Source organism: Pogoniulus pusillus, chromosome 4 (assembly GCF_015220805.1).
Source record: "Pogoniulus pusillus isolate bPogPus1 chromosome 4, bPogPus1.pri, whole genome shotgun sequence".
Classification (NCBI taxonomy): Eukaryota; Metazoa; Chordata; class Aves; order Piciformes; family Lybiidae; genus Pogoniulus; species Pogoniulus pusillus.
Window position 1 is genome coordinate 30,824,046 of NC_087267.1, and position 27,958 is coordinate 30,852,003.

At 42.9% G+C, this 27,958-nt stretch overlaps 1 protein-coding gene across 1 annotated transcript in view; it reads left to right on the forward strand.

Annotated features, from left to right (window-relative positions):
* CELSR1 (cadherin EGF LAG seven-pass G-type receptor 1) overlaps positions 1-27,958 on the forward strand; it is a 194,689-nt gene that overhangs the window by 145,134 nt on the left and 21,597 nt on the right. The window contains exons 9-24 of the mRNA XM_064142457.1: positions 1,194-1,360; positions 2,306-2,491; positions 2,815-2,928; positions 3,309-3,483; positions 4,194-4,335; positions 6,735-6,855; positions 8,039-8,222; positions 9,023-9,124; positions 11,446-11,540; positions 11,819-12,028; positions 14,655-14,838; positions 20,220-20,363; positions 21,491-21,692; positions 22,029-22,196; positions 24,290-24,416; positions 24,839-25,039. Of these exons, the coding sequence (XP_063998527.1) occupies positions 1,194-1,360; positions 2,306-2,491; positions 2,815-2,928; positions 3,309-3,483; positions 4,194-4,335; positions 6,735-6,855; positions 8,039-8,222; positions 9,023-9,124; positions 11,446-11,540; positions 11,819-12,028; positions 14,655-14,838; positions 20,220-20,363; positions 21,491-21,692; positions 22,029-22,196; positions 24,290-24,416; positions 24,839-25,039 (2,522 nt within the window). The remainder of the gene's footprint in view (positions 1-1,193; positions 1,361-2,305; positions 2,492-2,814; positions 2,929-3,308; positions 3,484-4,193; positions 4,336-6,734; positions 6,856-8,038; positions 8,223-9,022; positions 9,125-11,445; positions 11,541-11,818; positions 12,029-14,654; positions 14,839-20,219; positions 20,364-21,490; positions 21,693-22,028; positions 22,197-24,289; positions 24,417-24,838; positions 25,040-27,958) is intronic.

Consider the following 27,958-nt stretch of genomic DNA (forward strand, 5'->3'; position numbering starts at 1 on the left):
AATGCAGTTTTATGTCAACCTAACTCCATCTTCTGCTATGATGTAATCACTTCACCTTTTCTAAGGACTTGCCATTTTATGGTAACACGTACACAGCTGTGCATACCTGACCTCTCCTACTACCAGAAATTCCAGAGGAGTCAGCAGATACGGTAGTGTAGAGCAGAAAGACAAGGAGGTGGTTAAGACCTGTCATCAAAATGGCCATCCACATGGGCTCACCACCCAGCAAGATACAAGGCTGAGTGCCAATCTGTGGTGGTTGCAGTCAGTCTCTGAGGCTTGCTTTCACATGCAAAATGCTGCCATGAACTTACCAGCATGCTCATGGCTGAGAAAATCAGGCAGGAGCTATCTGCAAATCCCATTACAAGATGCTGTGTGTGGTGGAGGTGCCATATGAGGTGCTGCAAATAGGACATAGTTCCCATGGCTTAATTTGTGCATCTGATCAGTGGAGTGAACCAATTCATGTTACTGTAGCTCCTATTACCTGTGGTAACTGATTTAAAAGTCCAGAGGGCAGGCGTTCCCCTATTTCCCATTAGCAAAGTGCTTTCTGTTGAAGGTTGTCATCAGTCTCTCCATGCAGGAGATATGTTCATGCAAGGTTAGAGATGAAGGCAACTCTTCATCTGTCATTTGAGATATTTAAGGCAGATGACTTAGGCTACTCCACACAAGCTTTCTCCCTGTGAAAAGTTTGTGTATCTGAGACAGTTGAATAATCTGGTCCTGGGGTATTTATAATTAATGAATACTTTGCATTGCCTCCCAGCCTTTTCCTCTGTGATTAATCTGTTAATTAGAAGCAAGGAATCAAGGGTATGTTGAAAACATCTGCAGCAACTGTTGCCCTTGTATTTCCTGCTCTGTCCACCCACTCATCAGCAGAACCATATCAGCAAAGATCCTGAGCTTACCTTTCTAGGAACATCTCTCACCTGCATAATGCCACAGTAGTGCGGAGGTGTGCTGCTTTTGAGTGCAGGCACTGAGACAAAGTATTTACCTCAAAATAAGGGAAGGTTGTGGATTTTCATTATTATCAGCTGTTTCATAGTAACTATTCCAGAGTGAGTAGTGAAAAAGGGACTATCTGCTTTACACCATCACCACAACACAGTGTCATTTCTCCTCTTAACTTTTGTCCTGAAGGGTATCAGCTGTTTCTCTCCTGTTTTGATTTACAGCAATGCCTTCTCCTCAGCGTTTCAGTGGTGAAAGCATTATCATTTGGAGTGACCTTGATATTACCATCTCTGTGCCATGGTACATTGGGCTGATGTTCAGAACTCGGAAGGTCAATGGCATGTTAATGCAAGCCAATGCTGGGACTGCATCCAAGATCAACATTCAGGTAAAAATGTGGCTGCCTATGGTTAGAATAAAGTTAAGAGATTCTTCCCCATCAGTAGACATGACCACATAGAATCATAGAATCAACCAGGTTGGAAGAGACCTCCAAGATCATCCAGTCCAACCTAGCACCCTGCCCTATCCAATCAACTAGACCATGGCACTAAGTGCCTCAGCCAGGCTTTTCTTGAACACCTCCAGGGACGGTGCCTCCACCACCTCCCTGGGCAGCCCATTCCAATGCCAATCACTCTCTCTGGGAAGAACTTCCTCCTAACATCCAGCCTATACCTACCCCGGCACAACTTGAGACTGTGTCCCCTTGTTCTGTTGCTGGTTCTCTGGGAGAAGAGGCCACCCCCCACCTGGCTACAATGTCCCTTCAGGTAGTTGTAGACAGCAATGAGATCAGCCCTGAGCCTCCTCTTCTCCAGGCTAAACAACCCCAGCTCCCTCAGCCTCTCCTCACAGGGTTTGTGTTCCAGGCCCTTCACCAGCTTTGTTGCCCTTCTCTGGACACATTCCAGCACTTCAACATCTCTCTTGAATGAACTACACAACTTTATCCACTCAGCTAAATGTGCAACAATAAGTACAAAGTATTTCTTTGATCTTTTACAAAGAGCAAAAGATCATGGATCAAAATATCATTGTAAAATTCCAGTTTGTTGATATAAGATTGTATTTTTTGAAACAGAGGTAGTAGTGAGCATTACTGTAGATGCAAAAATAGTGTCTCTCGATTGTTTCGGGGGTTTATTGTCTGCAGGAGAAGTTGGAGTCTTAACATCCAAAGTTATATGGAGAGTCATTCCAAGTGTTCCCTTCTTTACTGTTTGGGCTTTTTTGCCTTGGATTGTCTTAGGAAAATTATTATCTTGCCCTCTGCTCACTTCTGCATCAAATACAAATAGTAGCAAACAAATAGAATTACTTTTTTCAACAGATAATGAACAACTACCTGCAGTTTGAAGTGTACAGTGGCCTGAGCCAGGTTGCTAGTTTGAAGATGAGACAACTGCGAGTCAGTGATGGGGAATGGCATCATTTATTAATAGAACTGAAGAGTGCTAAAGATGGTAAAGACATCAAGTACCTTGCTGTCATGTCCTTGGACTATGGGATGTACCAGGTAAGGCAGCAGCATAATGTTGCCTCTAAGCACTACAGAACTGTTTCTAGGAGAAAGTAGCATAAGAGATTGTGGAAAAAATAATTATGCTGTGAGCAATGTTCCACAGTGATTTGTGTCAAATGAAGTTATAGTAATTTATTAAGCTTAACTATAAGATATGAACAAGTCTGTGAAAAGTCACATTCAGATGTCTAGCTCCTCACTGCTTTGATATTTTTTCTGTAATCTACTGTCAGCTACTGCTTGACTCTGTCAATACAGAGTAGACTGTGTCCCAGAGGGTGATAGTGCTTCTCACCAACTGTCCTTCTTCTCAACAGAGCACTGTGCAAATTGGAAATCAACTACCTGGACTGAAAATGAAAAGCATCATTGTGGGAGGTGTCTCCAAAGACCAAGTCTCTGTTCAGCAGGGTTTTTATGGCTGTATGCAGGTATGAAATAAAGAGCAAAGCAACAAAGTATGAACATTTAAGAAAGCACTCCTGTGAAAATGTGGAGTATTTCTTTTTCATCCATCCTCAAACATTCCTGTGTCCTTCATCAAAATATCTGCAGATCAAAACATCTACAGTCTTACAGGGGAACAGCATTTGAAAAAACTCTGGGTTTGGCTCATGAGGTGATGTTTCTTTAAAGTGTGACCTTTTGAATCAATGGAAGTAGCAAAATATGTTGTGCTCTGTTTGAAATGAACTCTAAACTAACTGTCTTTTGACATTGGATTGATGGGTTTGGATTAATGGAAGCAATGAAACATGTAATGTTCTCTTCTAAATGGATTCATTTAAAAATAATTGTCTTTTGTCACCAGGGAGTAAGAATGGGAGAGACATCTACAAATATAGCTACACTCAACATGAAACAGGCTATTAAGATCAATGTGAAGGAGGGCTGCGAAGTGGATAATCCCTGTGATTCCAACCCATGTCCACAGCATAGCTACTGCAGTGATGACTGGGACAGTTATTCCTGCATCTGTGACCCAGGTAATCATCCCATGCAGTCATCCAGGTGCTATGTCACTTCATGCACTTATCCAAGGAATAGCAGCGGCAGCAACAGTGTGCTTGCAAAGTGCTCTTCTTCTGAGTCTTCCTCTTCCAGTCATTATTACCTTTCTCCATCTTACTGTAGCACCCTTGAAACTGCAGTCATGGACTAAAAGCAATTTTTTCCACACAGCGTATCAGCCAGACAGAAAAACTGTCTCTGGACCAATGGGCACAGAAAACTCTGCACCTCCCTTTTTTTTGTCTGGTTTCTCTTTCTTTTTTCTCTTCCTTTCCCAGCCTTTTCTGCAGTTGAATTTCAGTCTTACAGTCTGCATTTTAATTGAGATCCTTCAAATGTTTTCTCTCTTTTGGTGCATGTAGCCAGCACTCAGCACAGTGTCCTCCCATACACGCAGGAAGAGAATACAAACTGTTTGTAATGCATTTCCTGAATGTAAAACTGGGAACTAAAGGCATAAGGATGCCACAAGCACGTTAACAAACTGGCAAAAAAAAAAAAGAGTCCACTACCGTTTCTTTACTGAGACAGAAAAAAGAACTTTCCTTCTGACAGTATCTCAAGGGGAATCTACTGATTATTTAAGATATATTATTAGTGTATAAGCAAAATAGATGGTTCTTTTGGAGACTTGCAAATCATAAATTACAATGCTTGCTGTAATTTTATGACCTTTTCTCCCCAGGATACTTTGGAAGAGACTGTGTTGATGTATGTAACTTGAACCCATGTGAACATGTCTCCACATGTGTGCACAAACCTAGCTCATCCCATGGCTACACCTGTGAATGTGGACAGAGCTACTATGGGCAGTACTGTGAGAGCAAGTAAGAGAATTATATTTGGTCTTGGTTTCTTGATCTTTCCAGGTAGTTCTTCTCCTAAGGTAGCAGTCTTCCCTGCTTCGTTTTCTGCTTCCATTAGTTTTCCTGTTGCAATTTGAGTGTTCATACTGGATGGTATTTGCAGGCTTCCTGCCCTTTGGCACTCCTGAGCTGTCTTCCCAGAGACCAGGCAATGATCAGTATGACCATCAACTTAGATTCTCAACAAAATGTGCTGTGTTACACAGCACTGCATCTGACCTGTATCTCATCAGTGGGCTTGGCTTGAGTTGCTCTGCATCTTTCCTTCAGCTCTCCTAGCACACACCAGCTCCCCCAGCACACATACAGAGCTGTGCACCTGTGGCCTGTGGACAGACAAAACAGCATTGCAGTTTGGGTCCAGTCCCTGCACTGGCAAAAAGCTGTATCTTCTGGGCAGTCTGAGAAGCCTGTGGCCTGTTGTTGTGTGGCAGAAACGTGCCAATTCCCTCGTCACCAACTTTCTTGTCTCAGATAAGTGTTCAGCAGCCAGCCTTATCCTAGAGATGGCACTTTGATTTACTGTAATACAGGCCATTCATGGTGTGCAAATGAAGTGTGTTTGTCTGCCCATTTAGGAATAGCTCATGTGATGCTTCCTTCCCTTTGAAAACCACAAGATTGTTTCCTCTGCCTTTTGTTGTGTGGGCTTGCAAATGTTAGCATGTCAAGTGCAATGTTGTGTTGTTATAAAGCACAGAAGTGCGAAACTGGTAACTACCATGAACAAAATTCAGTGTGGTCTTTGAAACAGACAGCAAAGAGGTTTTCTTTCCTAAAATGAGCAGCAGGAAGGGATTCCTTGTGCATTATGCTGATCACAGACTCAGCAGCGTTGCTCTTCAGGCTAATGCTTGATGAAGAGTTCCAGCTAGCAGAAGCCCTGATCGCTGCACTGATCCATCTCCAGAACTCTCCTTACACTCACTGGTGTTGGGGCGTCTGTAGGATGAATCCACTCAGAAGCTCACCCAGAAGAAAAAGAACTAGCAAAAATGAGTATCCTTCAGCAAAGGTGTCTTTTCAATTGTTGCACAGCCTCTAATGAGTGTGTCATAATTTGGATTCATAGTGTGGATCAAAGCTGCCACCCTTCCCTATTCCATGCCCCCAGCTGCACATGTCCTCCTCCTCTTCCTCTGTGGCAGACCAAGGCTTTTCAGACCCTGTAGTGAGGTGGCTGAGAAACCCAGTTGTCCAAAAGTAGTGACTTCTGCTATAGCATGCAGCCAGCTTTACACCTGAGCTAGTGTTCCCACAGGTTGGATAAGCACTTCTGCCCACAGCAGGGCTCAGACAGGAGCTCATGAGTTCAGCAAGTGCAATATAAAATGTTGGGGAGCTGTACTCTGGGGCTGTTTGTAGCAGCAGGTAAACCACTTGAAGTTTTCCAAGCTGTTTAAGTGCTAACACACCCCAACATGGGTTCAGCGTGCACCAGACAGGACTTTGTCCAGCAGGGGACTGAGGCTGGTGAGATTAAGACCACTTGCACTGGGCTACATGGGCCCCAGCGCCCTCTCCAATAGAAAAGAGCACTTCATTTGCTTGTACCGATCTATACTTGATCTATACTATACCTTGAGTACTGTGTCCAGTTCTGGGCCCCTCAATTCAAGAAAGATGTTGAGGTGCTGGAACATGTCCAGAGAAGGGCGACGAAGTTGGTGAAGGGCCTGGAGAACAAATCCTATGAGGAGAGGTTGAGGGAGCTGGGCCTGTTTAGCCTGGAGAAGAGGAGGCTCAGGGGTGATCTTATTACTGTCTACAACTACCTGAAAGGGCATTGTAGCCAGGTGGGGGGTGGCCTCTTCTCCCAGGTAACCAGCAATAGAACAAGGGGACACAGTCTCAAGTTGTGCCAGGGGAAGTATAGGCTGGATATTAGGAAGAAGTTCTTCACAGAGAGAGTGATTTCCCATTGGAATGGGCTGCCCAGGGAGGTGGTGGAGGCACCGTCCCTGGAGGTGTTCAAGAAAAGACTGGATGAGGCACTTAGTGCCATGGTCTAGTTGATTGGATAGGGCTGGGTGCTAGGTTGGACTGGATGATCTTGGAGGTCTCTTCCAACCTGGTTGATTCTATGATTCTATGATTCTATACTTCTTCAAAAGAAGAGCTGGATTGGAAAATATGTAGAGAATCATTCCTCTTAGGGGTTTGCAGCACTGATATTCTATCTTTATTTATTGCAGTATGTTTGTGTTTATATCTGTATTGATTATTAGCTGCTACGGTCAGATAAAGTGCACTCATTAAGCCGAGAGACTCAAGTGCAGATTTTGCTCAAAGTGATTTTTTCTCCACTTTCTAAGGGAAAGCTTAAAAGAACTTTCTTTCAATTTGATTTTCTTTTATAGAATTGACCTGCCTTGTCCCAGAGGCTGGTGGGGAAATCCCATCTGTGGCCCATGTAATTGTGAAACTAGTAAAGGGTTTGATTCTGATTGCAATAAGACCAACGGAGAATGCCACTGCAAGGTAAGAAAAAGAAACCAGTCTTAAGTCAAAGTAGCTGTACTATCAATAACTACAAGTGAGTACCTGGAGACAAGGTACACACAGTTGTGCTTTGTAACATATATGTATGCACAAAGTGAAGTTAATCTTTACCTAGAGCGTTTTCCTGGCACCAACCTTCACAAAATCATGCAGTGCAGCTCTTATCTTATTTGGAAAGCAAAACTGAGGGGGTGAAAGCCTGGCTCTGATCTCCCTGAAGCACAGTCTGGTTTGTCAGGCGAGATCAGGCCGGGGAGAGGAAGAGTGCCAGTGGTGGCTTGTGTATCACAACTGAGTAATAGCCACAAAACAAATCAGACTAGTTGCATGAAGCTCTCCTCTGTGCAGTGGCCAGCTAAAGGCCTGGCATTTGGAAAGAGGTAAATAATATGAGAAGCTAAATGCTTTCTTCAGTGCCAGCTCTGTTAAGTTTGAGAGGAATTTGGCTGAGGCAGCCAGGGACAGACAGGGGACGCAGGAGGGGAGGCGCTTCCCCTGCTGAAAGTTTTACAAAAGGCTTCTCAGAGTAGGTTTTACAATAAGCATGAATGACATCTGAGGAGCTGTGACTGTGCAGTGAATCTGGCCCTGTAGGCCTTTTTGAAATGCCAGCAGGACACACAGCAACTGTGGCATTAAATGAAGTCAGTGGAGTGCCACCACCATGCTCTTATGTAGTCGCACAACATCTCAGATCAGAAGCATTTACAGATGCAATATGAATATGCTATCGTTGGTTGCTCCCCACCCTGTTCATGAAGCACAAATGGATGGCACATGTTCATGCCATACAAGAGTGGAATTGCAAAGCAGAGAAAACTGCAAATCCTCCAAGAATACTTTTGCTGGGCACTGATGGCAAGTACATGAGGAATAACATGGGCCCTCTGCCCTCACTACCAGCGGTGGTCCAAGTCCTGTGTCTTTGTGTCCCCAGCCATCTCCCCAGCACTCAGCTCTGCCTCTCCACATTTCCTGGATTTACACAGCATGCTTCCCATAGTTATTACATTTTCTGTTAATACTTACATCATTATCATCCCATGCTTTACAAAATCAGTCCTTTTATAATGCACATACTACTAGAGCAGGGTCTCAGAAACACAAGCACTTTGGAATGTAAGTCAAATAGCTCCTATCTTTCATCTTGCTTTTTTTCTAGGCAAATTACTACAGGCCCCAGAGCAGTGACACCTGCTACCCCTGTGACTGCTTCCCGTCCGGCTCTCACACACGCACCTGCGACATGGAGACAGGACAGTGTCCTTGCAAGCCCGGCGTCATAGGGCGGCAGTGCAACCGCTGTGACAACCCATTTGCTGAAGTTACTGTGAAGGGCTGTGAAGGTACCTCCTGTCCAGCAAGTGCTGCTGGTCAGATGGGCTGTGGCTGCAGGATCAGACCTGCTAGCAGCAGGCAGATGGGAAGTGCACAGAGGTGGCCATGCAGCTGCATTCTAGAGTGCATCTGAGTCCTGTGAGGGGGCTCCAATGGGGGCAGTGGGAGCTGAAGAAATGCACCTCTCCTCGTCAGGTTGTGCCAATATGGCTTATGGGAGCTGGGGAAAAATAAAAGCTCATATTGCTTTTATTTTCATTAAATGGAAATATAAAAGCGTAGAGTGGGGAGATCACAACACTAATCCAAGTCTACTTGAGACCTGAGTTTATCTTCCAGTGCAGCATTGTTTTGGTGTGCTGCAGCTTATAAAGCAGGCAAAAGCCCTCGCACTTGCTGCCCACAGAGGCTGTGCTGCACACCTTGTGCCCTCTGCCTTTCTTCCCTGTCTCACCTATCCTGCATTTCCTCCCACTTACCTACCTTCCTCCTGTGATCAGCACAAAGCTGCTGCAGCAGCCATCTCACCACAGTGTGTGGGTGAAATGAAAGAGAATCATTTTTCCACAATAAAGGAGCAAACAGAAATAGGCAGAGCCAAAATCCAGAGCCTTATAATCATCCCAGGCTCTCCTCTGCCTGTACCTGTTTGCCCACACTGCCGGATAAGATGCAGTAGGTGGGTTACAGCTTAGAAGGCACTGCAAAGGACGGGTGTTCTGAAGGCCCTTTAGGCAGGTAGAAACACCTCCTTGTTGTGATTTTTACCTTGTCAGAAAGATTTTATCATTTCTTTTTCTGCTTTCAGTAATTTATAATGGCTGTCCCAAAGCTTTTGAGGCTGGTATTTGGTGGCCACAGACCAAGTTTGGCCAGCCAGCTGCTGTGCCATGTCCTAAGGGATCAGTGGGTAAGTGTCCTGGGTGAAACATTAACTACATTTATCAACATGCCTGTTTGAGAAGAAAAAAAAAAGAAAGGGGAAAAAATGTGTACATAGAGAATGGCATTAATTCATTTGGTCTGGAGATTGCAGCATAGTTTATGCATATCACAAGCAGAAAAATGTTGCTAGCTGAAACTCAAGAGCTGTTAAAATGCATTTGAAATAGTAGCAGTAAAAAAAATACAAAAGTGCAGCAGATAATCACATCTAAAAAACAGAAATTGCTTATATTTTCTTTTTCAAAAAAAGCATAGTCCAATTTTCTGTTTACCAAGCAATTTTAACACACATAACTTAGTTTCTAGTGACTTATATGTGTTCTTTAGCGATACAGCTCTCTGGGAAAGGATAAAATGAGGAAAATCATTCATGTGACGATTGCTTTACTAGCATTGCACACTAATAAAGCAAAGGGTTGTGACAGAATTCACAGATTCCCACTTGCCATCTTTTCTCTAACCCATAAGTCAGACAGCTGAAAAGTGCATTTTATAAAGCATGTGGTCTGTGATGTTTTGAACAGTAAGGAAATGACAGCCTGCTCTTCCACACGTGTCCCTGGAAAGATATATCAGAGGTTTTTTAATGGAGTTCACAGCCTTTTTGGAATGCCCTTGTGTAGAACATGAAACCTCTGCCTCATTTCTGGGCTTGTTAACTCCCTCCTCCAAGGACTCCACAGGCTCAGCGAGTTATAAATGGTTGTATGATCTCCGCAAATATTACTGGGAGGTGGTCACTGCCTCGTAGCCAGGTTGGGGGTGGCCTCTTCTCCCAGGCAACCAGCAATAGAACAAAGGGACACAGTCTCAAGTTGTGCCAGGGGAAGTATAGGCTGGATGTTAGGAGGAAGTTCTTCACAGAGAGAGTGATTGGCATTGGAATGGGCTGCCCAGGGAGGTGGTGGAGGCACCGTCCCTACAGGTGTTCAAGAAGAGACTGGATGAGGCACTTGGTGCCATGGTCTAGTTGACTGGGTAGGGCTGGGTGCTAGGTTGGACTGGATGATCTCGGCGGTCTCTTCCAACCTGGTTGATTCTATGATTTGTGGCCAGCCAGGTTTCTTTCTGAGGATTTTAGGAGATAGAATTGATGATTTTTTTTTTTTAAAGTGAAGAATATTTACATTATTAAAGAGTAAAAAGTTGAATTAAAATATGTCTTCTGCACTCTTCGTGTGGTTGACCCCATGTCTCTTCTTAGCAAACAGGCTGGCAGACAAGAGTACTGTGCATTCTAAATTAATTTTACAAAGCATCCCCAAAAAAGTAAGGTTTAGAATGAATATTCAGAACCCAAGGCTTAACTATATTCACCTAATCATGGAAGAGAAATAATGTAATTATGTATCATTCAGTTCATTGTAATTCTTGTTTAGAGAGCAATAATTAAATGGCTTAGATGTACCTAATCATGGAAGAGAAATAATGTAATTATGTATCATTCAGTTCATTATAATTCTTGTTTAGAGAGCAATAATTAAATGGCTTAGATGCATGCAGTGTGTTGTATTCAAGTTAACTGACACGGTGTAAATTTTGGATTTGATAACTTGCAATTCACTGTGAAGGATCCACAGCCAATAAACTTATTTCACAAATAGTACAAATTAATAGGCTAAATTAAACAGTAAGTTGCTCTCAGACTATTCACAAGTGGCAAAAGGCAGTTCTGCCTGTTGGCTGAAGTGCTTACCTGTATTCTGACGGGAAGACAGCATTTGTCCCAGGAGGCTATTGTACAGAAGTCTGAGCTTGGAGGTGTTTTCAGAAACATTTAGGAAGTGCACAGTTTTTCTCATATTTGGTGTAAATAGGTTGCTGTGTCAACTTGAGAATACCAGGGCAGTGAGTCTGAGAGGAGTTCAGCAGATCATGTACCTTGCCTAACTTTTCTCTCACACATTTATCACAGTATCACAGTATCATCAGGGTTGGAAAAGACCTCACAGATCATCAAGTCCAACCCTTTACCACAGAGCTCAAGGCTAGACCATGGCACCAAGTGCCACGTCCAACCTTGCCTTGAACTGCCCCAGGGACGGCGACTCCACCACCTCCCCGGGCAGCCCATTTCTCCAAAGGCTGAAGGAAACGATTCATGAGCAATAGCAGTATTTAACTTTTCTCAGGCGGGAATACCAGTTTGGAAAGTGAAATATGTGCATAGCTCTAAAAAACTTGGAAAATGTAGGAAACCTGAAAGCCCAGGATATTTGGCACCTGTGAAGATTTATCCAGCACAAGTCAGAACATTATGTACCGTTCACATTTTGTTTTCTTCAGGAAATGCGGTTCGCCATTGTAACATTGAAAAGGGCTGGCTGCCTCCCGAGCTTTTCAACTGCACCACCAACACTTTTGTTGATCTAAAAATCATGGTAGGCTGTGTTTTCTCAGTTTTGCTTTTATTTTGTAAATCAGATTTCAGCTTTGTATCTCTGCAATCCATCTATTGACTGAGTGCTTGAAATTTCTCATTTCCCGTCAGGAGTCTTGTGCTCAGTTAAATTTTTTATTGAGTTGTCCTTTCTGAAGACACAATTCTCATCAAACTATTCCTTTGTACCAAAAATGATGGTTATCTTTGTAACTAGAACGAAAAAAAGAAAATTAAATGCTGCTTCACTGTTTTTTCCCTTCCCTGCCTCTGATTCAGAATGAGAAGTTACACCACAATGAGACCAAGCTGGATGGAGACAAAACCATACGGATCGTTAGAGTGCTGCAGAATGCCACCAGCTACACACACAGCTTGTATGGCAATGATGTGAGGACGGCTTACCAGATGATGATCCGGGTCCTTCAGTATGAGAGCCAGCAGCAAGGGTTTGACTTGGCAGCCACAAGGGATGTGGAATTCAATGAAGTAAGAGAGATGCTTTATACTGTGCTGAGCTTTTACAGTTCTGCTTAAAATCTGCATGGCAATGGGTAGTTAAATTAGTCTTTGACCAGGGTGGAGTGAGTACCATGTAATTGCTTTGTCTATTCCATAAATGAGTCCATATTCTCTAGTATGTTGGTAACATGTATATGCACACATGTGTAAAATACAAATATTGTAATAAGTGTTTTTACAATAGATATCATCGTAGGAACAATCAGAAACAGAATTCCCCAAATGAAAAAATAATTGAGTGCTATTCCTGGATAAAATAGCTTTGTATACCATATCCAGTTTTGTTGGAAAACTTGCTTAAGATGGGCATTTTCATTCAAATGTGCAGTGAACTAACACTGAGCCAGTTACTGCCTCTGAAGAGTTTTTGTAAGTCAGGAGACACTTGAGTCATGGATGTTGGAGAATTGGTACATTGAACAATACTCCATAGTTTATTGATGATAAGTGATGCAGGCACATACAAAAATGCATGCCAGAGGGCTTCTGCTAGTCAGAGTGCAATCATGAAAGACACAGCTATTACAAAAAAACTGACTACTTCTGGAGGACAAGCTGTAGCACCCTCACTGTCTGGGCAAAATATGCACTTGTGGAAAAATGTGGGATGTGGAGGAAGTTGAGGGTTTTCTGTGGTTCATAATTGTGAAGGTAGGATAACCCCTGCCAGGCTTGTAGAGCTTTTCTCATTGACATGTGTGCTGCTGTCCATGCTTGCTAATACTATTTTCAAGATCCCAACCATGGCACAGCAGAGTGTCCAAGCTGAAGCATCCTGATGGACCTGTGCTTAGCAGAGCCCAGGAGCTCAGACACCAGTGTAGGGATGCTGGACCGACTCTTCAAGAGCCAGGACTGGCCTCTGCACTGGCCAAAGATGGTCTGGCTCCCTTTGCAGGTGTGCTACACCTAGCTCACTGCTTACACTGCTCTAGGAGGACCAGCCAAGCTAGGTAAACTTTGGGGTGAACTTGGAGACCCTGAGCAACGCCAAGTTGCACCAGGAGAGGACATCCTTGGAAGGAGGGAGCAGGATAAAATGTGAATAAGTTCCTCAGTGTCTTGGGGTGTACAGTCCACAGAGAGTGGAGAACTTCTGAAACATTTAACATTTTAGATGCACCAGTTTTAAAAATATTTATTTTTCCTTTCCTAAGAGATACTGTGATAACAAACTGATACCTGCAGGCTGTAGAGTGAATTCACTTCCCTATTCAGGTCTTGAGAAGGAGCTTTATTTTTAGCATGTTTTGTTAGGTGAAAATAAGGCCAATAAGGAACAATATGTTGGAAACTTCCTTTTTAATTTATTATTCTCTACACTTGGCACTGAAACTCATACAGATGATGCTTCAGGAATTCCCTGTGTTTTTTTAAGGTAGGTCAGGAATTTGAAAACTAATCAGTAAAGCTCATGAGAAAAAAGATGTAACATCCTAGGCTGAGTAGCACAAGGGAGGAAGGTTGGTGGGGATTTTTTTAATAGGCTTAAGTAGAAACTTGAAAAATAGATGAGATATAAAAACATAAATAACATTCACAACACCAAGGAGACATGGTACCAAGTACAGCATATGTCTCCTACGTTCCTAGGAAGCCATGTAGTCCTTCTGAACTTAGATTAAGGTGTCCATACTGGCAGCCTCCTTTATCTCAGAACAAGCTTGCAACCTAAGACAACACTTAGAATATGAAGCATCTTCCCTGTCTGCTTCTAAATGGTGCCAAAATATTTCCCTTGGCTTATTTGAAAGCTTGAGATGATTAATTCCTACCATCATTTATGCAATTTTACCTTAGCTAGGAATTAGGCTTTGCTACAACAATGTAGTTTATAGGTACACCAAGATTAGAAACTTCTTAGCACCTTTCCCATTCAACCATTTGCCATTCAGCCATATTCTTATAAGAAAAGGCAGAAGGGGCAGGTCCTCAGCTAGGACTTCCTTTTTAAGACGACTTCTAAGCAATATAAAAATGGGCAGAGAACAACATGATTTAAGCTTTCTTAATACTCTCAAATTTGTATATGTAAGTTACTATTTCCTCTTGTCATTCTTCACCATGTAAGTTGACTTAGTTGTCCAGGAGTCAGTACAGGGGAAAAAAGTAAAATAAAATAAAATAAAATACACATTTTAAAAAGGGCAGAAAACAATATCACTCTGACTTTCTGCTCATTTTTAACACAGCATGTTATGTTTATTTCTCTGGGATGTTCTTCAGAGCGCATACAAAGCAGTCCACTGTTGTTGTCTCTCATCTCTCTCAGACAAAGAAAACATAGTTAGGTTTTGGTTCTACATTTTCTGGCTAGTTTTCCTGTTGTAAAAGGGGAAGAAAGTAGGTGGTTCTCTTGCAGCCTCCCATTTTGGCTTACTTTACTCATAAAAAGTTTGGAGGGATTTGCTTTATGTAACAAGTAAATCTCAGGGCAAGTAACCAGTGTGCATATTTTCATGTGTCTGCAGTAGAACATGCCTGCATTCAAGTATTTCACCTGAGGCTGTAATGCCAATCATTTTCAGTGTTCCTCACTTGAAACTCAGTGCTTTGTTGGCTTCATAATTTAGGCTTGTGCTTTGTTTCTCAGAATATTGTCAAAGTGGGTAGTGCTCTACTGGACCCCAGCAATAAAGAGCATTGGGAGCAAATTCAGCGAACGGAGGGTGGCACCGCTCACCTGCTCAGGCACTATGAGGAATATTTCAACAACGTGGCCCAGAACATGAAGAAAACCTACATGAGACCTTTTGTCATTGTTGCCACTAACATGAGTGAGTATCTGTTTCAAAAGCTGCCATTTTGTGACAGAGCTTTAGGAATGTGCTGGATGGAGGAGCTGGCAGTTTGCTTTAGTCTTATCTACTGCGAAACAGCATACCTGGATTTTCTGATCTAATCAGAGCATTCATTTCAAGTCAGTTGAGGCTTGATCCATATTGCTTAGTTGCCATGGGGGCTTCCTAGGAGATGTCTGATTTTTTGTTCTGCCACTGCTCTTGGTGTCATCCTGTTGTAGCCACAGTACTGTAGAAATGGTAAGAAGGACAAAATCTGTAAGTAAAGGTAATGACTTTTGAGACCACCTAGTATAGTGGTCCACCACCTGAAGAATTACTGCAGCATAAAAATAAAACCCACCACCCTACCATATAGATAGATATATGTATGATTTTCACATGGCTTCCTAAGCTGAAACCTATACAGAATATATCTTCTTGAGAAGTTCCTATGCCGTAAGGTATTATCTCAGTATCTCTCATTCGAGCCTTCAGACACCCTCCAAGCCTTTTGAAACCTAACATCAGAGCAAAATCCTTGGAGTCCAAAATATCCATAGAATCATTTAGATTAGAAAGGACCTTTAACATCATCAGTCCATTAATCTAGCACTGACAAGCAATAAACTGTGTCTTTTAAAGACCTACATGTCTTTTAAAGATCTACAGAGGTGGAGACTTCCCTGGGACAACCCTTTTGGTTAAATAGTCTTTCATAATGTTCAGTTTGAGCCTCCCTTGGCACAACTTTGGGCCATTTCTTCTGGGCCTGATGCTTGTTACTTGGGTGAAGAAGCCGACATCCAACTCACTGCAAACTCCTTTAAGGTAGTTGTGAAGAGCAATAAGGTGTGTCCCTAGACTCCTTTTCTCCAGGCTAAACAGCCCAATTCCATCAGCCACTTCTCAATAGAGAAGAGGAGAGGACTTCTTCTCTGGACTCGTCAGCAGCTTCATTGCTCTTTGGTCGCATTGCAGCACCTCAATGTCTTTCTTGGCATGATGTACACAAAACTGAATACAGTATTCAAGATGTGGCTTCACCGGTGTAGGGGCAGAATCACTTCCCTAGTCCTGCTAGATGCACTATTTCTGATGCTGTTTGCTTTTTTGTCCATTTGGGCACACTGCTGGCTCTTCTTCAGCTGGCTATTGACCAACATCCCCAGGTCCTTTTCTACCGGGTGACTTTTCAGCCACTCTTCCCAAGCATGTAATGTTTCATGGGGTTGTTGCGACCCAAGTGCAGGACCTAACACTTGGCCTTGTTGAGTCTCATACAACTGACATCAGCCCCTTGGTCTACCCTGTCCAGATCCCTCTGCAATGCCTTCCTACATTAGAGTGTGTCAACATTCCCACCCAGCTTGGTGACATCTGCAAACTTACCAAGGGTGCATTCAATCTTTGACAAAGATATTAAACAGAACTGGCCCTGAGCCCTGGGCAACACTGCTTGTGACCAGTTATGGATCTAAACTTGAGAAGGAAGCATCAGGCATGTGAAGACATCTTCCCCACCTGTCACAGTAAATGCCTTCTCTGACAAGCAAGGAGCAGCTCCTGCACTCACAGGACTGTTAGGCACTTCACAGGTGTTCCTGTGCACATTCAAGTGAAGGAAACCAGCCACAGCCTGATTGACCTCTCTCCCTACTTTTTCCCCACTGAGTCCATTTCTTGCCAGCTCCAAACGTTAAGCTGATCAGGTGTTGGTGAAAGTCTTGCTCTGAATGGGAGGTGAGACTGCATTGGATGACCTTCAGAGATCCCGCACAAGCAGCATTGCAATCTGTTTTTCCTTTGAGAGGTGGTTTAAATTGTTATCGGCCTGAACTTGCATTTATCTTTTCAAGCTGTTGCTTTTATTTCAGACCTGAAGAAGGGTTCATGTGCCTTAAGTCAGGGCTTATCTTCTCAACTACACCTATTGATATAAGTGAGTTTTCCTTTGCCTACAAGCCTCGTCCTGAGAGTGCTTCATATCCACAGTCACAGGGGCTTAAAAAGCAAAGACACGAATCTGTCAAGCTACTAAGTCACAAATTTCTGCTGCAACTTGGGATGAAGGATTATTGTTGACCTAGAACTGAAATAAAGTTCAAAATACTGTTCAAATACTGTTCAACAAAGCAAAATCGAAATATTTTATTTAATTCAGGCCTGTCAGAATCAAAATATTTTTACCTTCACACTCAGAAAAAGGCCTACTCAGTATTCTAGGCAAACTGACATGAAAACAAAAAAAAACCCAGGACTTATTGCAGACTGTAAATCCTGGGGGGTTTTGAGTAAAAAGGGATGAGCTTGGGAAGGCCGAGGCAACTCTGGCTTAGAATCATAGAATCATAGAATCAACCAGGTTGGAAGAGACCTCCAAGATCAGCCAGTCCAACATAGCACCCAGCCCTAGCCAGTCAACTAGACCATGGCACTAAGTGCCTCATCCAGGCTTTTCTTGAACACCCCCAGGGACGGTGCCTCCACCACCTCCCTGGGCAGCCCATTCCAATGGGAAATCACTCTCTCTGTGAAGAACTTCTTCCTAATATCCAGCCTATACCTACCCTGGCACAACTTGAGACTGTGTCCCCTTGTTCTATTGAAAGGGACCTGTTTTCTTTTGAACAGTTTTTCCAGGTGAACATGGTGTTAATAGAGTTTCCAAATGGCTCAACCAGGGACTGCTTAGAATTTTCAGATCTTAACCTGCGTATTTCTTCATAGGGAAATTTGCAGTGGATTACAGCTTTTGGTGTAGGGTTTTCCCCAGGTCTTCCAGAGTCTCATTTTTATTAGCATATCTAAACTGCCACTCAGTGACTTCTCTTAAACTGGAATGTTCAAGCCAACTCAGCTGCCTTTAAGTAATTGGCAGTTAGACAACAGGCAGAGCTGATGAGGTGAGCCAGAGAGGAATTGCTAGTGTGGAGGAAGAACATGAGGACTAAAGAGTAGTCCCAGGTAAAATCCAGGTTACTTTGTTTGGCTGACTTTGCAATTTAACAGATGCAAAACTATGTTTCTGAAGCAGTGGAGTTATCCTTCACTATGAGAAGCAAGTCTGGAATTGGAACATGCCACTTACTGAATACTAGTTTGGAAGGGACCTCAAGGGTCGTCTGATCCAACCTTTTTTTGGCAAAACATAATCTAGACAAGATGGCCTCACACTATTCCCAGGTGAATCTTTAAAACTGTTCAGTGCTGGGAATTCCACCACTTTCCTGGGGAGATTATTTAACTGACTGATCCTTCTCATAGTGAAAAATCTTTGCATGTGTCTAGTTGGAATCTCCTCAGGAGTAACTTGTACCCACTACTTCCCATTTTGTACCCATTACTTCCCCTTGAGTACACCTTGAGTACTGTGTTCAGTTCTGGGCCCCCCGGTTTAGGAGGGACATTGAGATGCTTGAGCGTGTCCAGAGAAGGGCGACGAGGCTGGGGAGAGGCCTTGAGCACAGCCCTACGAGGAGAGGCTGAGGGAGCTGGGATTGGTTAGCCTGGAGACGAGGAGGCTCAGGGGTGACCTTATTGCTGTCTACAACTACCTGAGGGGTGGTTGTGGCCAGGAGGAGGTTGCTCTCTTCTCTCAGGTGGCCAGCACCAGAACAAGAGGACACAGCCTCAGGCTGCGCCAGGGGAGATTTAGGCTGGAGGTGAGGAGAAAGTTCTTCACTGGGAGAGTCATTGGACACTGGAATGGGCTGCCCGGGGAGGTGGTGGAGTCGCCGTCCCTGGGGCTGTTCAAGGCAAGATTGGACGTGGCACTTGGTGCCATGGTCTAGCCTTGAGCTCTGTGGTAAAGGGTTGGACTTGATGATCTGTGAGGTCTCTTCCTTGGTGATACTGTGATTTTTACAAAGTGACTCAGTGTAAAAAAGGAGTCTCCATCTGCTTTGTAGCCACCCTTTAAATACTGTAATGTGGTGATAAGGTTTCCTCTAAGCCTTCTGTTCTGAAGGCTGAGCAAACTCAGTTCACTCAGCCTTTCCCCATATGGCAGGCTTCCCAGTCCTTTGATCATCTTTGTGGCCCTTCTCTCTCTCTCCAGCCTGTCCACATCTTTTTTGTATAAGGAGAGCCAAAAGTGTCCACCATATTCCAGGTGTGTCCTGACAAGCACTGAGTAGAGTGGGACTATGACTTCTTTACCTCATCTGGTGGTACCCTTGTTGATCCAACCCAACATCCTTTTTTGATGCAGTAGCACATTGTTCACTCACATTGAGCTCATTGTCAGCCAAGACCTTCGTGTCCCTTTCCACAGAGCTACTCTCCAGCCAGATAGATCCCAGCCTATGCTGCACTCTCGGATTATATTTCCCCCAGTGCAAGACCTTACATTTGTCCTTGTTGAACTTCATAAGGTTCTTGTTAACCTACTCTTCTAGCCTATCCAGGTCTTCCTGCAAGTTGTCTCTCCCTTCCAAAGTATTCTTCCTTACTCACTTGGTGTTGTTAGCAGAATTAATCAGGGTATACTTGATCAGGGGATCAGTTAGCAATATATAAAACATCATTGGGCCTGGTATCAACCCTTGGGGGACCCCACTTGTGACAGATTGCCAGTTGAAGAAGAGCATTCTTTGAGTGCAGCCTGCCATGCAGTTCCCCACCCACTGCACAGAGCACTTGTCTAGGCCATAACACACCAATTTATCTAGAGAGAAGCTGTGGGGAGCTGTATCAAAAGCTTTGGAGAAGACCAGGCAGACAATGTTCACAGCTTGTTCCACATCAACCAACCAGGTTACATTTTAGTACAAGGTAATCAAGTTTGTGGAGCATGATTGGTAAATCTATGCTGGCTTTTCCCAATCATGTGCTTCATTTGACTTGTGATACCCTCCAGGGAGATTTGTTCCATAACTTTCACAGGGATTGAACTAAGAGTAATGGGCCTATAATCTCATGGATCCTCTTTCAAGACCTTCTGGTAGATGGTGTCATCATTAACCTTCTTCCAGTCTCCCAAGATGTATCTGATGGCTGTGACTTCTCAAAGATTAGCAACCTCACAATGATGTCAACCAGCTCTTAACACCCTTGGGTGGATAGTGCCAGGGCTCACCCATTTGGATATTTCCAGTGTTTTCAGTAGTGTTTTCCAAGCATGAGATGCTGTCTTGTGAAATACTTTCCACTGCAAAGTAAGTTTGTAATTTGGTGCATGTAACATGATGCTGACACATGAGCATTTAGATGTCATTTAAGGTGTAAACTGAGAGAAATTAAATTTGCCTTTGTGTTTTGGAGTTTAAATGTCTTCTCTGTGTTGTGCAGATATCTTAACCTTTCAGCTGCATTTCATTGGTCACAAGATCATATTTGAATGAAGTTAATTTTATGGGAAACTTCTTTTATTCCAGTTATTGCTGTTGACATCTTTGACAAGTCTAATTTCACGGGAGCTCGAATACCACGATTTCATGAGATTAAAGAAGATTATCCAAAAGATCTGGAGTCATCTGTTGTCTTCCCTGATACTTTATTCAGACCTTCAGACAGGAAAGGTAAAACCCTTCTGCTGCTGTTCAGAATGCAATTTTGACTAGCTCCCAAGGAGTGTGATTAATCCTCATGAAGCAGAGTGGTGCTGAGGCAAAAGTGGGGTGACCATCTACACAAGTGAAGAGTATTTAGGGATGGAGCAGCTGTGCAGGCTTCTGAGGCATTTTGCCTGCCGGCAGCAACAGAAACGTGGAGGGGCTGCCTAACTGGCTGTACCTGTCTGTCGAGTCTTGCTTGAGGCCCCTCAAACCACCCTGTCAATGCGAGAGAAGATCTCTGCTTCAGTTCCCACCGGGACAGGATGGGACGGCAACCTGAAGCCTGCAGCCCCCACAGCCACCCTTCCCTGGTCCCTGCAGAAATGGAGGGAAAGAGTGTGAAAGGTGGAGAATCCAAATCTGGAAGCAGAGCTGTGTTAGCAGAACTAGAGAGCAAGTAAACAGTTATTGATCTGCTCAGGCAGATTAGTGAGGAGGGAGAATAGTTGGGGAAGTACCTGCTTCCCAGTGTCTCAAAAGCACCTGAAAACTGATGAGAGGAACCATAAGTTACCTTGGGCAAGGGAAGAGGGAATAACCTAAAATTATACATGTACCATAGCTGAATATCCTCTGACTGGGGAAACAGTCAGGGTTGTGAAAATAACATGTAATAATTAATAAGCTAATACAACTTTATGACTTTTCACTGTAAGAAAAAGGGGGGGTGTTAATTTGAAGAGATACTGGCAAAACTGAAAGCTCTTTTTGTGACAGAATTGGCAGGGAGGAATCCCATGTGACAAATAGGTGTATTCATAACGCTAGCTTGGCCATGTACATGCAATTTAATAGTATCCATATTGCTTTCATGTTCATGCATGGAGCATATAGTAACGTAAGAATCTTCTGTCTTAGAAGTGGCTTGTTTTCTAGCTAGACTAAATAGTTATTTTTGACTCAATGATTATTTGATTATCAGATGTATACCCATGAAATGTGCTAAAATGTTATTAAAATATAACATAGGTGTTATATGCCTAGTTAGGACAACAGTAACATTTCTGTATCTTTGCAAAGCAAAATTATCTGTTTAAATGGTAGCTCTGAAGTTGTGTGGGAAGAATTTACTATTTCTGTTAATTCCATAGCAGTGCCTACGATGAAGCCTTCAAATCAAAAAATATTCTCTAAAGTAAATAGTGATGCACTAAACCCTGAGAGTGCTTTTGCAAAGAGAAGGAAGCGACACCCCGATGACTCAACACATCACACTGTTGCTATGGTCATTATATACAGATCCCTGGGACACCTCCTGCCTGAAAACTATGATCCTGATCGAAGGAGCTTGAGGTAAATGTCACACCTGTTGGTGAATTGTGCAGATCCCTTCTTCCACTTGCTCTGAGTGTGGGAGTAGACAGAGCTGCTTTTATACTAACCAAATGTTGTCTGTGCTGCAGTTGTCACCACAGTATCATCTCTTGTCCTCGTCTGGCACACTGTGGGAGAATAACCATGTCAGTAGTGCCAGCAGCTCCTGAGAACACAGCTGTATGGAAGGCTGACAATCTATCTACTTTGCTTTCTGAATGGAAGCAAGTGGAAATCTTTTAGCTGCAGACCCTCCCAAGTCAGTGCTTTGCATTTTAACATTTAGATCACTGTGCAATTTTTCTCCTTCTGCAGGTTGCCAAATCGCCCTATTATTAACACACCTGTAGTAAGCACAGCCATTCACAGTGACAGGGAGCTTCCTCCCAACCTGGTGGAAAAGCCCATCATAGTGGAGTACACCATGCTGGAAACAGAGGAGAGAACGAAGCCCGTCTGTGTCTTCTGGAATCACTCTATCACGTATGTCTCCTTGCTCTAGGGCTCTGTGTGGCTTCTGTCTCAGCAGAGAAGTTCTGCCCAGGAGGATAATTCTGGAGAAAAAAACCCTTTTAGCTCAGTGCATTCAACTGGCAACTGATTCCCGGTAGAATATAGTAATGTAGTCTTTTCTCAACAACCTGAGAAATGTGGTAATATTCATCAAACTCCTCATGCAAAGGAGTAGACATCTGGTTTCTAAAAAACACAGTGCCATCATGTCTTTCTGTAGGATTCATTTTCATTCAGCAATAAATCTAACCATTTACTTGTATTTGCTCCTGCTTTTTATGTGCAGATTTATTTCTGGACAGGCATAATCTGACTCTAGGGCCTGAATTCATGGCTCATCTGAGGACTCTAAATCAGGACTCTCATTGCCCTCTTTTTGGGAGGGCATTTGCACAAGAAGATGGGTTGAATCTTCTCCTGTTACACTCCAGTGACTGTGGACAGTGGCAAGGAGGTACCCAACCTTGATGCCTCAGCCTGGCCCAGTGCAAAAATGAGAAAACTAAGTCTTGATATCAAGAAGGAGGACTGAGATTTTTCAGACAACATTATATTAATCAAGATCATAATTTTTTATGTCTTGATTTTTTTAAATCAAAAGTCAACCCAAAGGCAGTTGCACTGATAAGAAGCAACTTACCTTTCATTCCATCAACTACTGTGGATTTGCATTTTTAGTGAAAAAAAATTGCTTAGTTTTAGTGAAAAACTGGAGGAAGAGGAAATAGCTTCTTTGGGACCTAGGACTTCTTCCAGTTGTTGGGAAGCAGTCATACATAAGCAGAACATAAAGAGAGAGTATTTGACTCTCTAGGAGAGGAAAGATTGCATATTTTGAAAATGGCTTGTTTAGATCTTTTTTATTCAGTTAAGTTAAACATACAGACATATTTTACTAGAAAATGTGAAAAATGTTAAGAACTGCATTTATTTGTGTTTTCTTGGGTTTATAGCATAACAGAATCCTAGGCTGGATGTTAGGAGGAAGTTCTTCACAGAGAGAGTGATTTGCCATTGGATTGGGCTGCCCAGGGAGGTGGTGGAGTCACCATCCCTGAAGGTGTTCAAGAAAGGACTGGATGAGGCACTTAGTGCCATGGTCTAGCTGACTGGATAGGGCTGGGGATAGGCTGGACTGGATGATCTTGGAGGTCTCTTCCAACCTGGTTGATTCTATGATTCTATTAGAGATAGTTCAAGAGTATGAATAAAACAAAGCAAAATGTGTTGAGGGGTAACTACTTGCTCTGCATGTTACAATTTCACAATGTTCACAAATTTCACAATGTTACAAATGTAACTTTTGACCATAAAAATCAGGTGTATAGCGAGAGGATGGTATTATTTTCCCAGGGCAAAAGAAGTAGCTGTAACTTGTTTCATAATAGCCAAAAATCTCTAGTAAACCTATGGAAAAATCCAGGCAATATCATATCCTGGAAATAAAAATGCAGCCTAACCAAGGAAATGTTTACCTGCTAGCCAAAAGCTTCAGGATATTAAAAGGATCAGTTATGTTCACAATAATAAAGTACTCCACTTACCTGCATGTGAAGTAGTGCCTTTGCCTGTGTGTGTACAAATTATTCTGACAGTTAGGAGGGAATGGGAAGCTCCTTTTCATAACTTTAAGCATTGTAAAGGCTTGAATAACTCATTAGCTCTAAACTGATTAATCTATTAGCTATTTGCTGGCAACTTCAATGGCATTGTTGTCTGTGTTACATCTTCCTACAGCTCTCAAACTGCATGTGATGAGAGTTTTTAAAAAGCAAGTACATTTCAGGAGAAAGTGATATCTGAACTGTTTAACAAATATTTTATTGCTGAATGAAAAAAATTGTCCTGTCACATCTAATTCAGAACTCTCTCAGCAACTACAGAAGTATTTTATTACTCATTAACTTCAGAACAGAGTTGATAGTACTCCTTCGGGTAGGTGCAAACTATGAATGATTCTGCCCCCTCATGTTGTGAAGAGAAATTTGCCCTGGAGAGCGGTAGCAGCAGGAGGCAAGGGGAGATCAGAGGATGGCTCTGAGGAATACCTCTTTTTGCCACAGGATCGGTGGGACAGGTGCCTGGTCCTCCAGAGGTTGTGAGCTGTTTTCCAGAAACCGGAGCCACATTGCTTGCCAGTGCAACCATATAACCAGCTTTGCTGTCCTGATGGACATTTCCAAACGAGAGGTTAGTGGCGTCAGGATCGTGATTTTTGAGGGCTTAAGTTTTCAAGAGCTTCAATTCACAGAGCTTAAACTCTGAGCAAGTCTCAGAACATTGTCAGCAGATCAGTCCTATGTTGCAGTGTGTTGGGAACGCATTGCCCCATGCCTGACAACAACTGGGTCTGCTGGAAGGAGCTTGATACCTTTTTGGTGCACCCTCTAGGTGCTGCTTGTACGTGTTCACCATATGAGTGATGTAAAGATCTTTTCCAGCCTAAATGATTCTGTGAATCAAGATGTGGCATCGACCACTCGTGTTAGTCTTAAAGCAAATCTGTATGTTGACTCAGTATTAATGAAAACACTGATATTCCAGGTAGTGAACTTGATTGAAGAAAAAGGAAGGGAAAAACTTAGATGCCCTGTCACTGTGTCTCTCTACAGAATGGGGAGGTGCTTCCTCTGAAGATTGTCACTTATACAACCGTATCCATCTCACTGGTGGCTTTGCTGTTCACCTTCATACTGCTGGTCCTGATCCGCACGCTACGTTCCAACTTGCACAGTATCCACAAAAACCTGGTGGCTGCCCTTTTCTTCTCTGAGCTTGTCTTTCTTATTGGAATCAACCAGACTGAAAATCCGGTAAGAGTTACTCTGCACTTACTGCTGCAGTTGTTGTCAAGCTTCAGATTGGAGAGTTCCTATTGCAACTTTGGCATGCTCCTGTCTATTTCACTTCCTCTTCTTTTTCACTTCTGCGTGGCTTCAACAGTCATTTGAAAAACTTTAGACTTTTAATATATTCTTGTGTGCTTTGTGTGATTAATAGCAGTGTCAGGAGATAGGACTATATCTTATTTTCAAAGAACAGCAGCCCTATTGAAGATCCATCCCAGAACTGAATACTGATTTCTTCCTTTCCACCAGTGTGTTTTTTGTCTTGCTTTGTCTGTTCTCCAGTTTCTTCTGCAGCAGGTACCTCACAAGCCCAAACAATTCCTGGTGTTGACTGGTAGGTTGTGATTATGTGTTCCCCTGCAGGTGCTAATATCCATGTTGCACACCCACCATGGCCACACAGCCATTATGGAGAAGCCACTTGCCAGGCACGGGATAACTTGCTACATCCGAGAATCAATAGGAAACCTGTTGCTTTGCTTCATGCCTTTTGGTCGCAGTGATTGTTAGCTTCCGCCCTTCAAATCTGTTCCCAAAGCTTAGTGCAGGCACCTCTAGCACTGTGCATTTCAAGAAATGCAAGCTGCAAATGGACTGAGTATGAGATACATGCCACACATGAAGTGTATATATTCTGTACCTAGGACCTCATTGCTGGCTGTACTTGGTAGCACTATATGTAGCATTAATGCTGATTCTTAGTAGTACCCCATCTCAAAAGTCATTGTTCCCATACAGACAGGTAGACATCTAGGCTGGGGTTCCAGCACAGTATATGTTTCAATCTAAATTTTGAGAGGGAAGTACAACCTTCAGATAAAAATTTACAAAAAAAGCCAAACCAACCAACCAACCAAACAAACAAAAATACCCCACAAAAAAACCAAAATGATTCCATGTTGTACAAGCAGCAGAAACGGTAGAATCTGCCTACCTTCAATGAGTATCATCACCATTATTGTAATGACATGACAGTGCCTAAGCACACAGCCTTGCTTGCTGTATAATTTAAATCTGAAGTGTCACCTTGGATTCTAAATCCATTTGAGTTGTAACATACATTTTAGAAAGTATCTCAGCTTGACTAATTTTAGCTTCCAGTAACCGAGTAGTGCCAAGGCTTTTTTCCTAGTAAATTTGAGTGACCTCTCTTTTAAAATTTGTTTTCCTGTTCAATAGTATTTCTTTTGTTCAACTAAACAGAATTAAGACTCTTGAGTTGTTTAGGGATTGTTTAGCCTGGAGAAGAGGAGGCTCAGGGGTGACCTTATTGCTGTCTACAACTACCTGAGGGGTGGTTGTGGCCAGGGGGAGGTTGCTCTCTTCTCTCAGGTGGCCAGCATCAGAACAAGAGGACACAGCCTCAAGCTATGCCAGGGGAGATTTAGGCTTGAGGTGAGGAGAAAGTTCTTCACTGAGAGAGTCATTGGCTACTGGAATGGGCTGCCCAGGGAGGTGGTGGAGTCGCCATCCCTGGAGCTGTTCAAGGCAGGATTGGACGTGGCACTTGGTGCCATGGTCTAGCCTTGAGCCCTGTGGTAAAGGGTTGGACTTGATGATCTATGAGGTCTCTTCCAACCTTGGTGATACTGTGATACTGTGAATTCTTCAGTTTCTAAGATTCAGGCTAATCTGTCTTTCTTTCTTGCACCACTTTACCTTCTGAAAAATCATGAATGATAAACTGAACAAAGCTTTCTAGCTGGTGCTGTCACTTCCAGTCCCATATTGCCCGGTCCCATATTACCAGGAACTCCAGTCCCTTATCTGCTTCTGTGGTGAGATGGAAGAGATCCTCCACAGCGACCTGCCCTCTGAAATATGATCTCAGGCCATGTGTGATCTATGTTGTCTTTGTTTCATAATATATAAGTTTATATATTAAAATAACTTTGTTCAAATGAACTCACCTGGCCAACTGATCCACAGTACTTTGTGTTAACGTGACCTTTCTCATGCCTTCCTGAGCATGCTGCTCATTTTTCACTGCATTTCACTAGCAAGAGGTTTATAATCTTGGAGTTCCGTGACATGAGTACTGAGGAGCAGGAGGCCAAGCTCACATCTCTGCAGAATCTTACCAAAATGTATGCAATAAGTGATGGCTTCTCATTTCCATATTCCTTTCATAATACCATGAAGCATCAAACAGAGGTTCATAAGAGTCCTAAAAGAGTTTGTTACAGCAATGCCATAAATACTAATGGGCATACTGGTGAGACTGATCACTTTGGGACCTTCACATTTTTGTGCTTTGAGGCTCATGATGTGTTCATGTCCTGCATTGTTACCAGGACTCAGTGAAACACTCCAACCCTTTAACCCTGTTACAAGATCTTTAAGCTACAGAATATATTTCATAAATCAGAACGCCACTCCTTACAGCCTACACAGTCAATTTGAGAAGTTAGGAGGTCTGAAAGCCATGTCTGCTTGAGACAATTATTCATCTGTCTGTATGGAATGAGAGTTGTCCAATGCGTCATGCACTGATGAACATAAAGAGGTAAAGAATGCTGGAGCACAAATAATGCTGCACTGCTTGGCACCCAGCCTGGCTTTTATGGGTTTCTGTAAATTAACAGTCACATTTCTGGGCGAGGTTTTAATCTTTCCCCAGACTATTGATAGAAAGTGATTTATTTTCTTTCTTTTTTTCTTACCTGAAAAAGGTAATATTCAGGGCAGCAGCCTACTCATATGCCTGTGCAAGCAGGAACAAAAAAAAAAGCCCTGCTTACATAGAGGGAAGAAAGGTTCTTTTATTTGGTGAGCTACATTTTCAGTAACACTTGGTGTTATAATAAAGCTGATCCAGTAAGTGAATTCAGAAAGCTGGCAGTCTTTATATGATTCCTCACTTGGCAAAAGTAAACAGGGAAA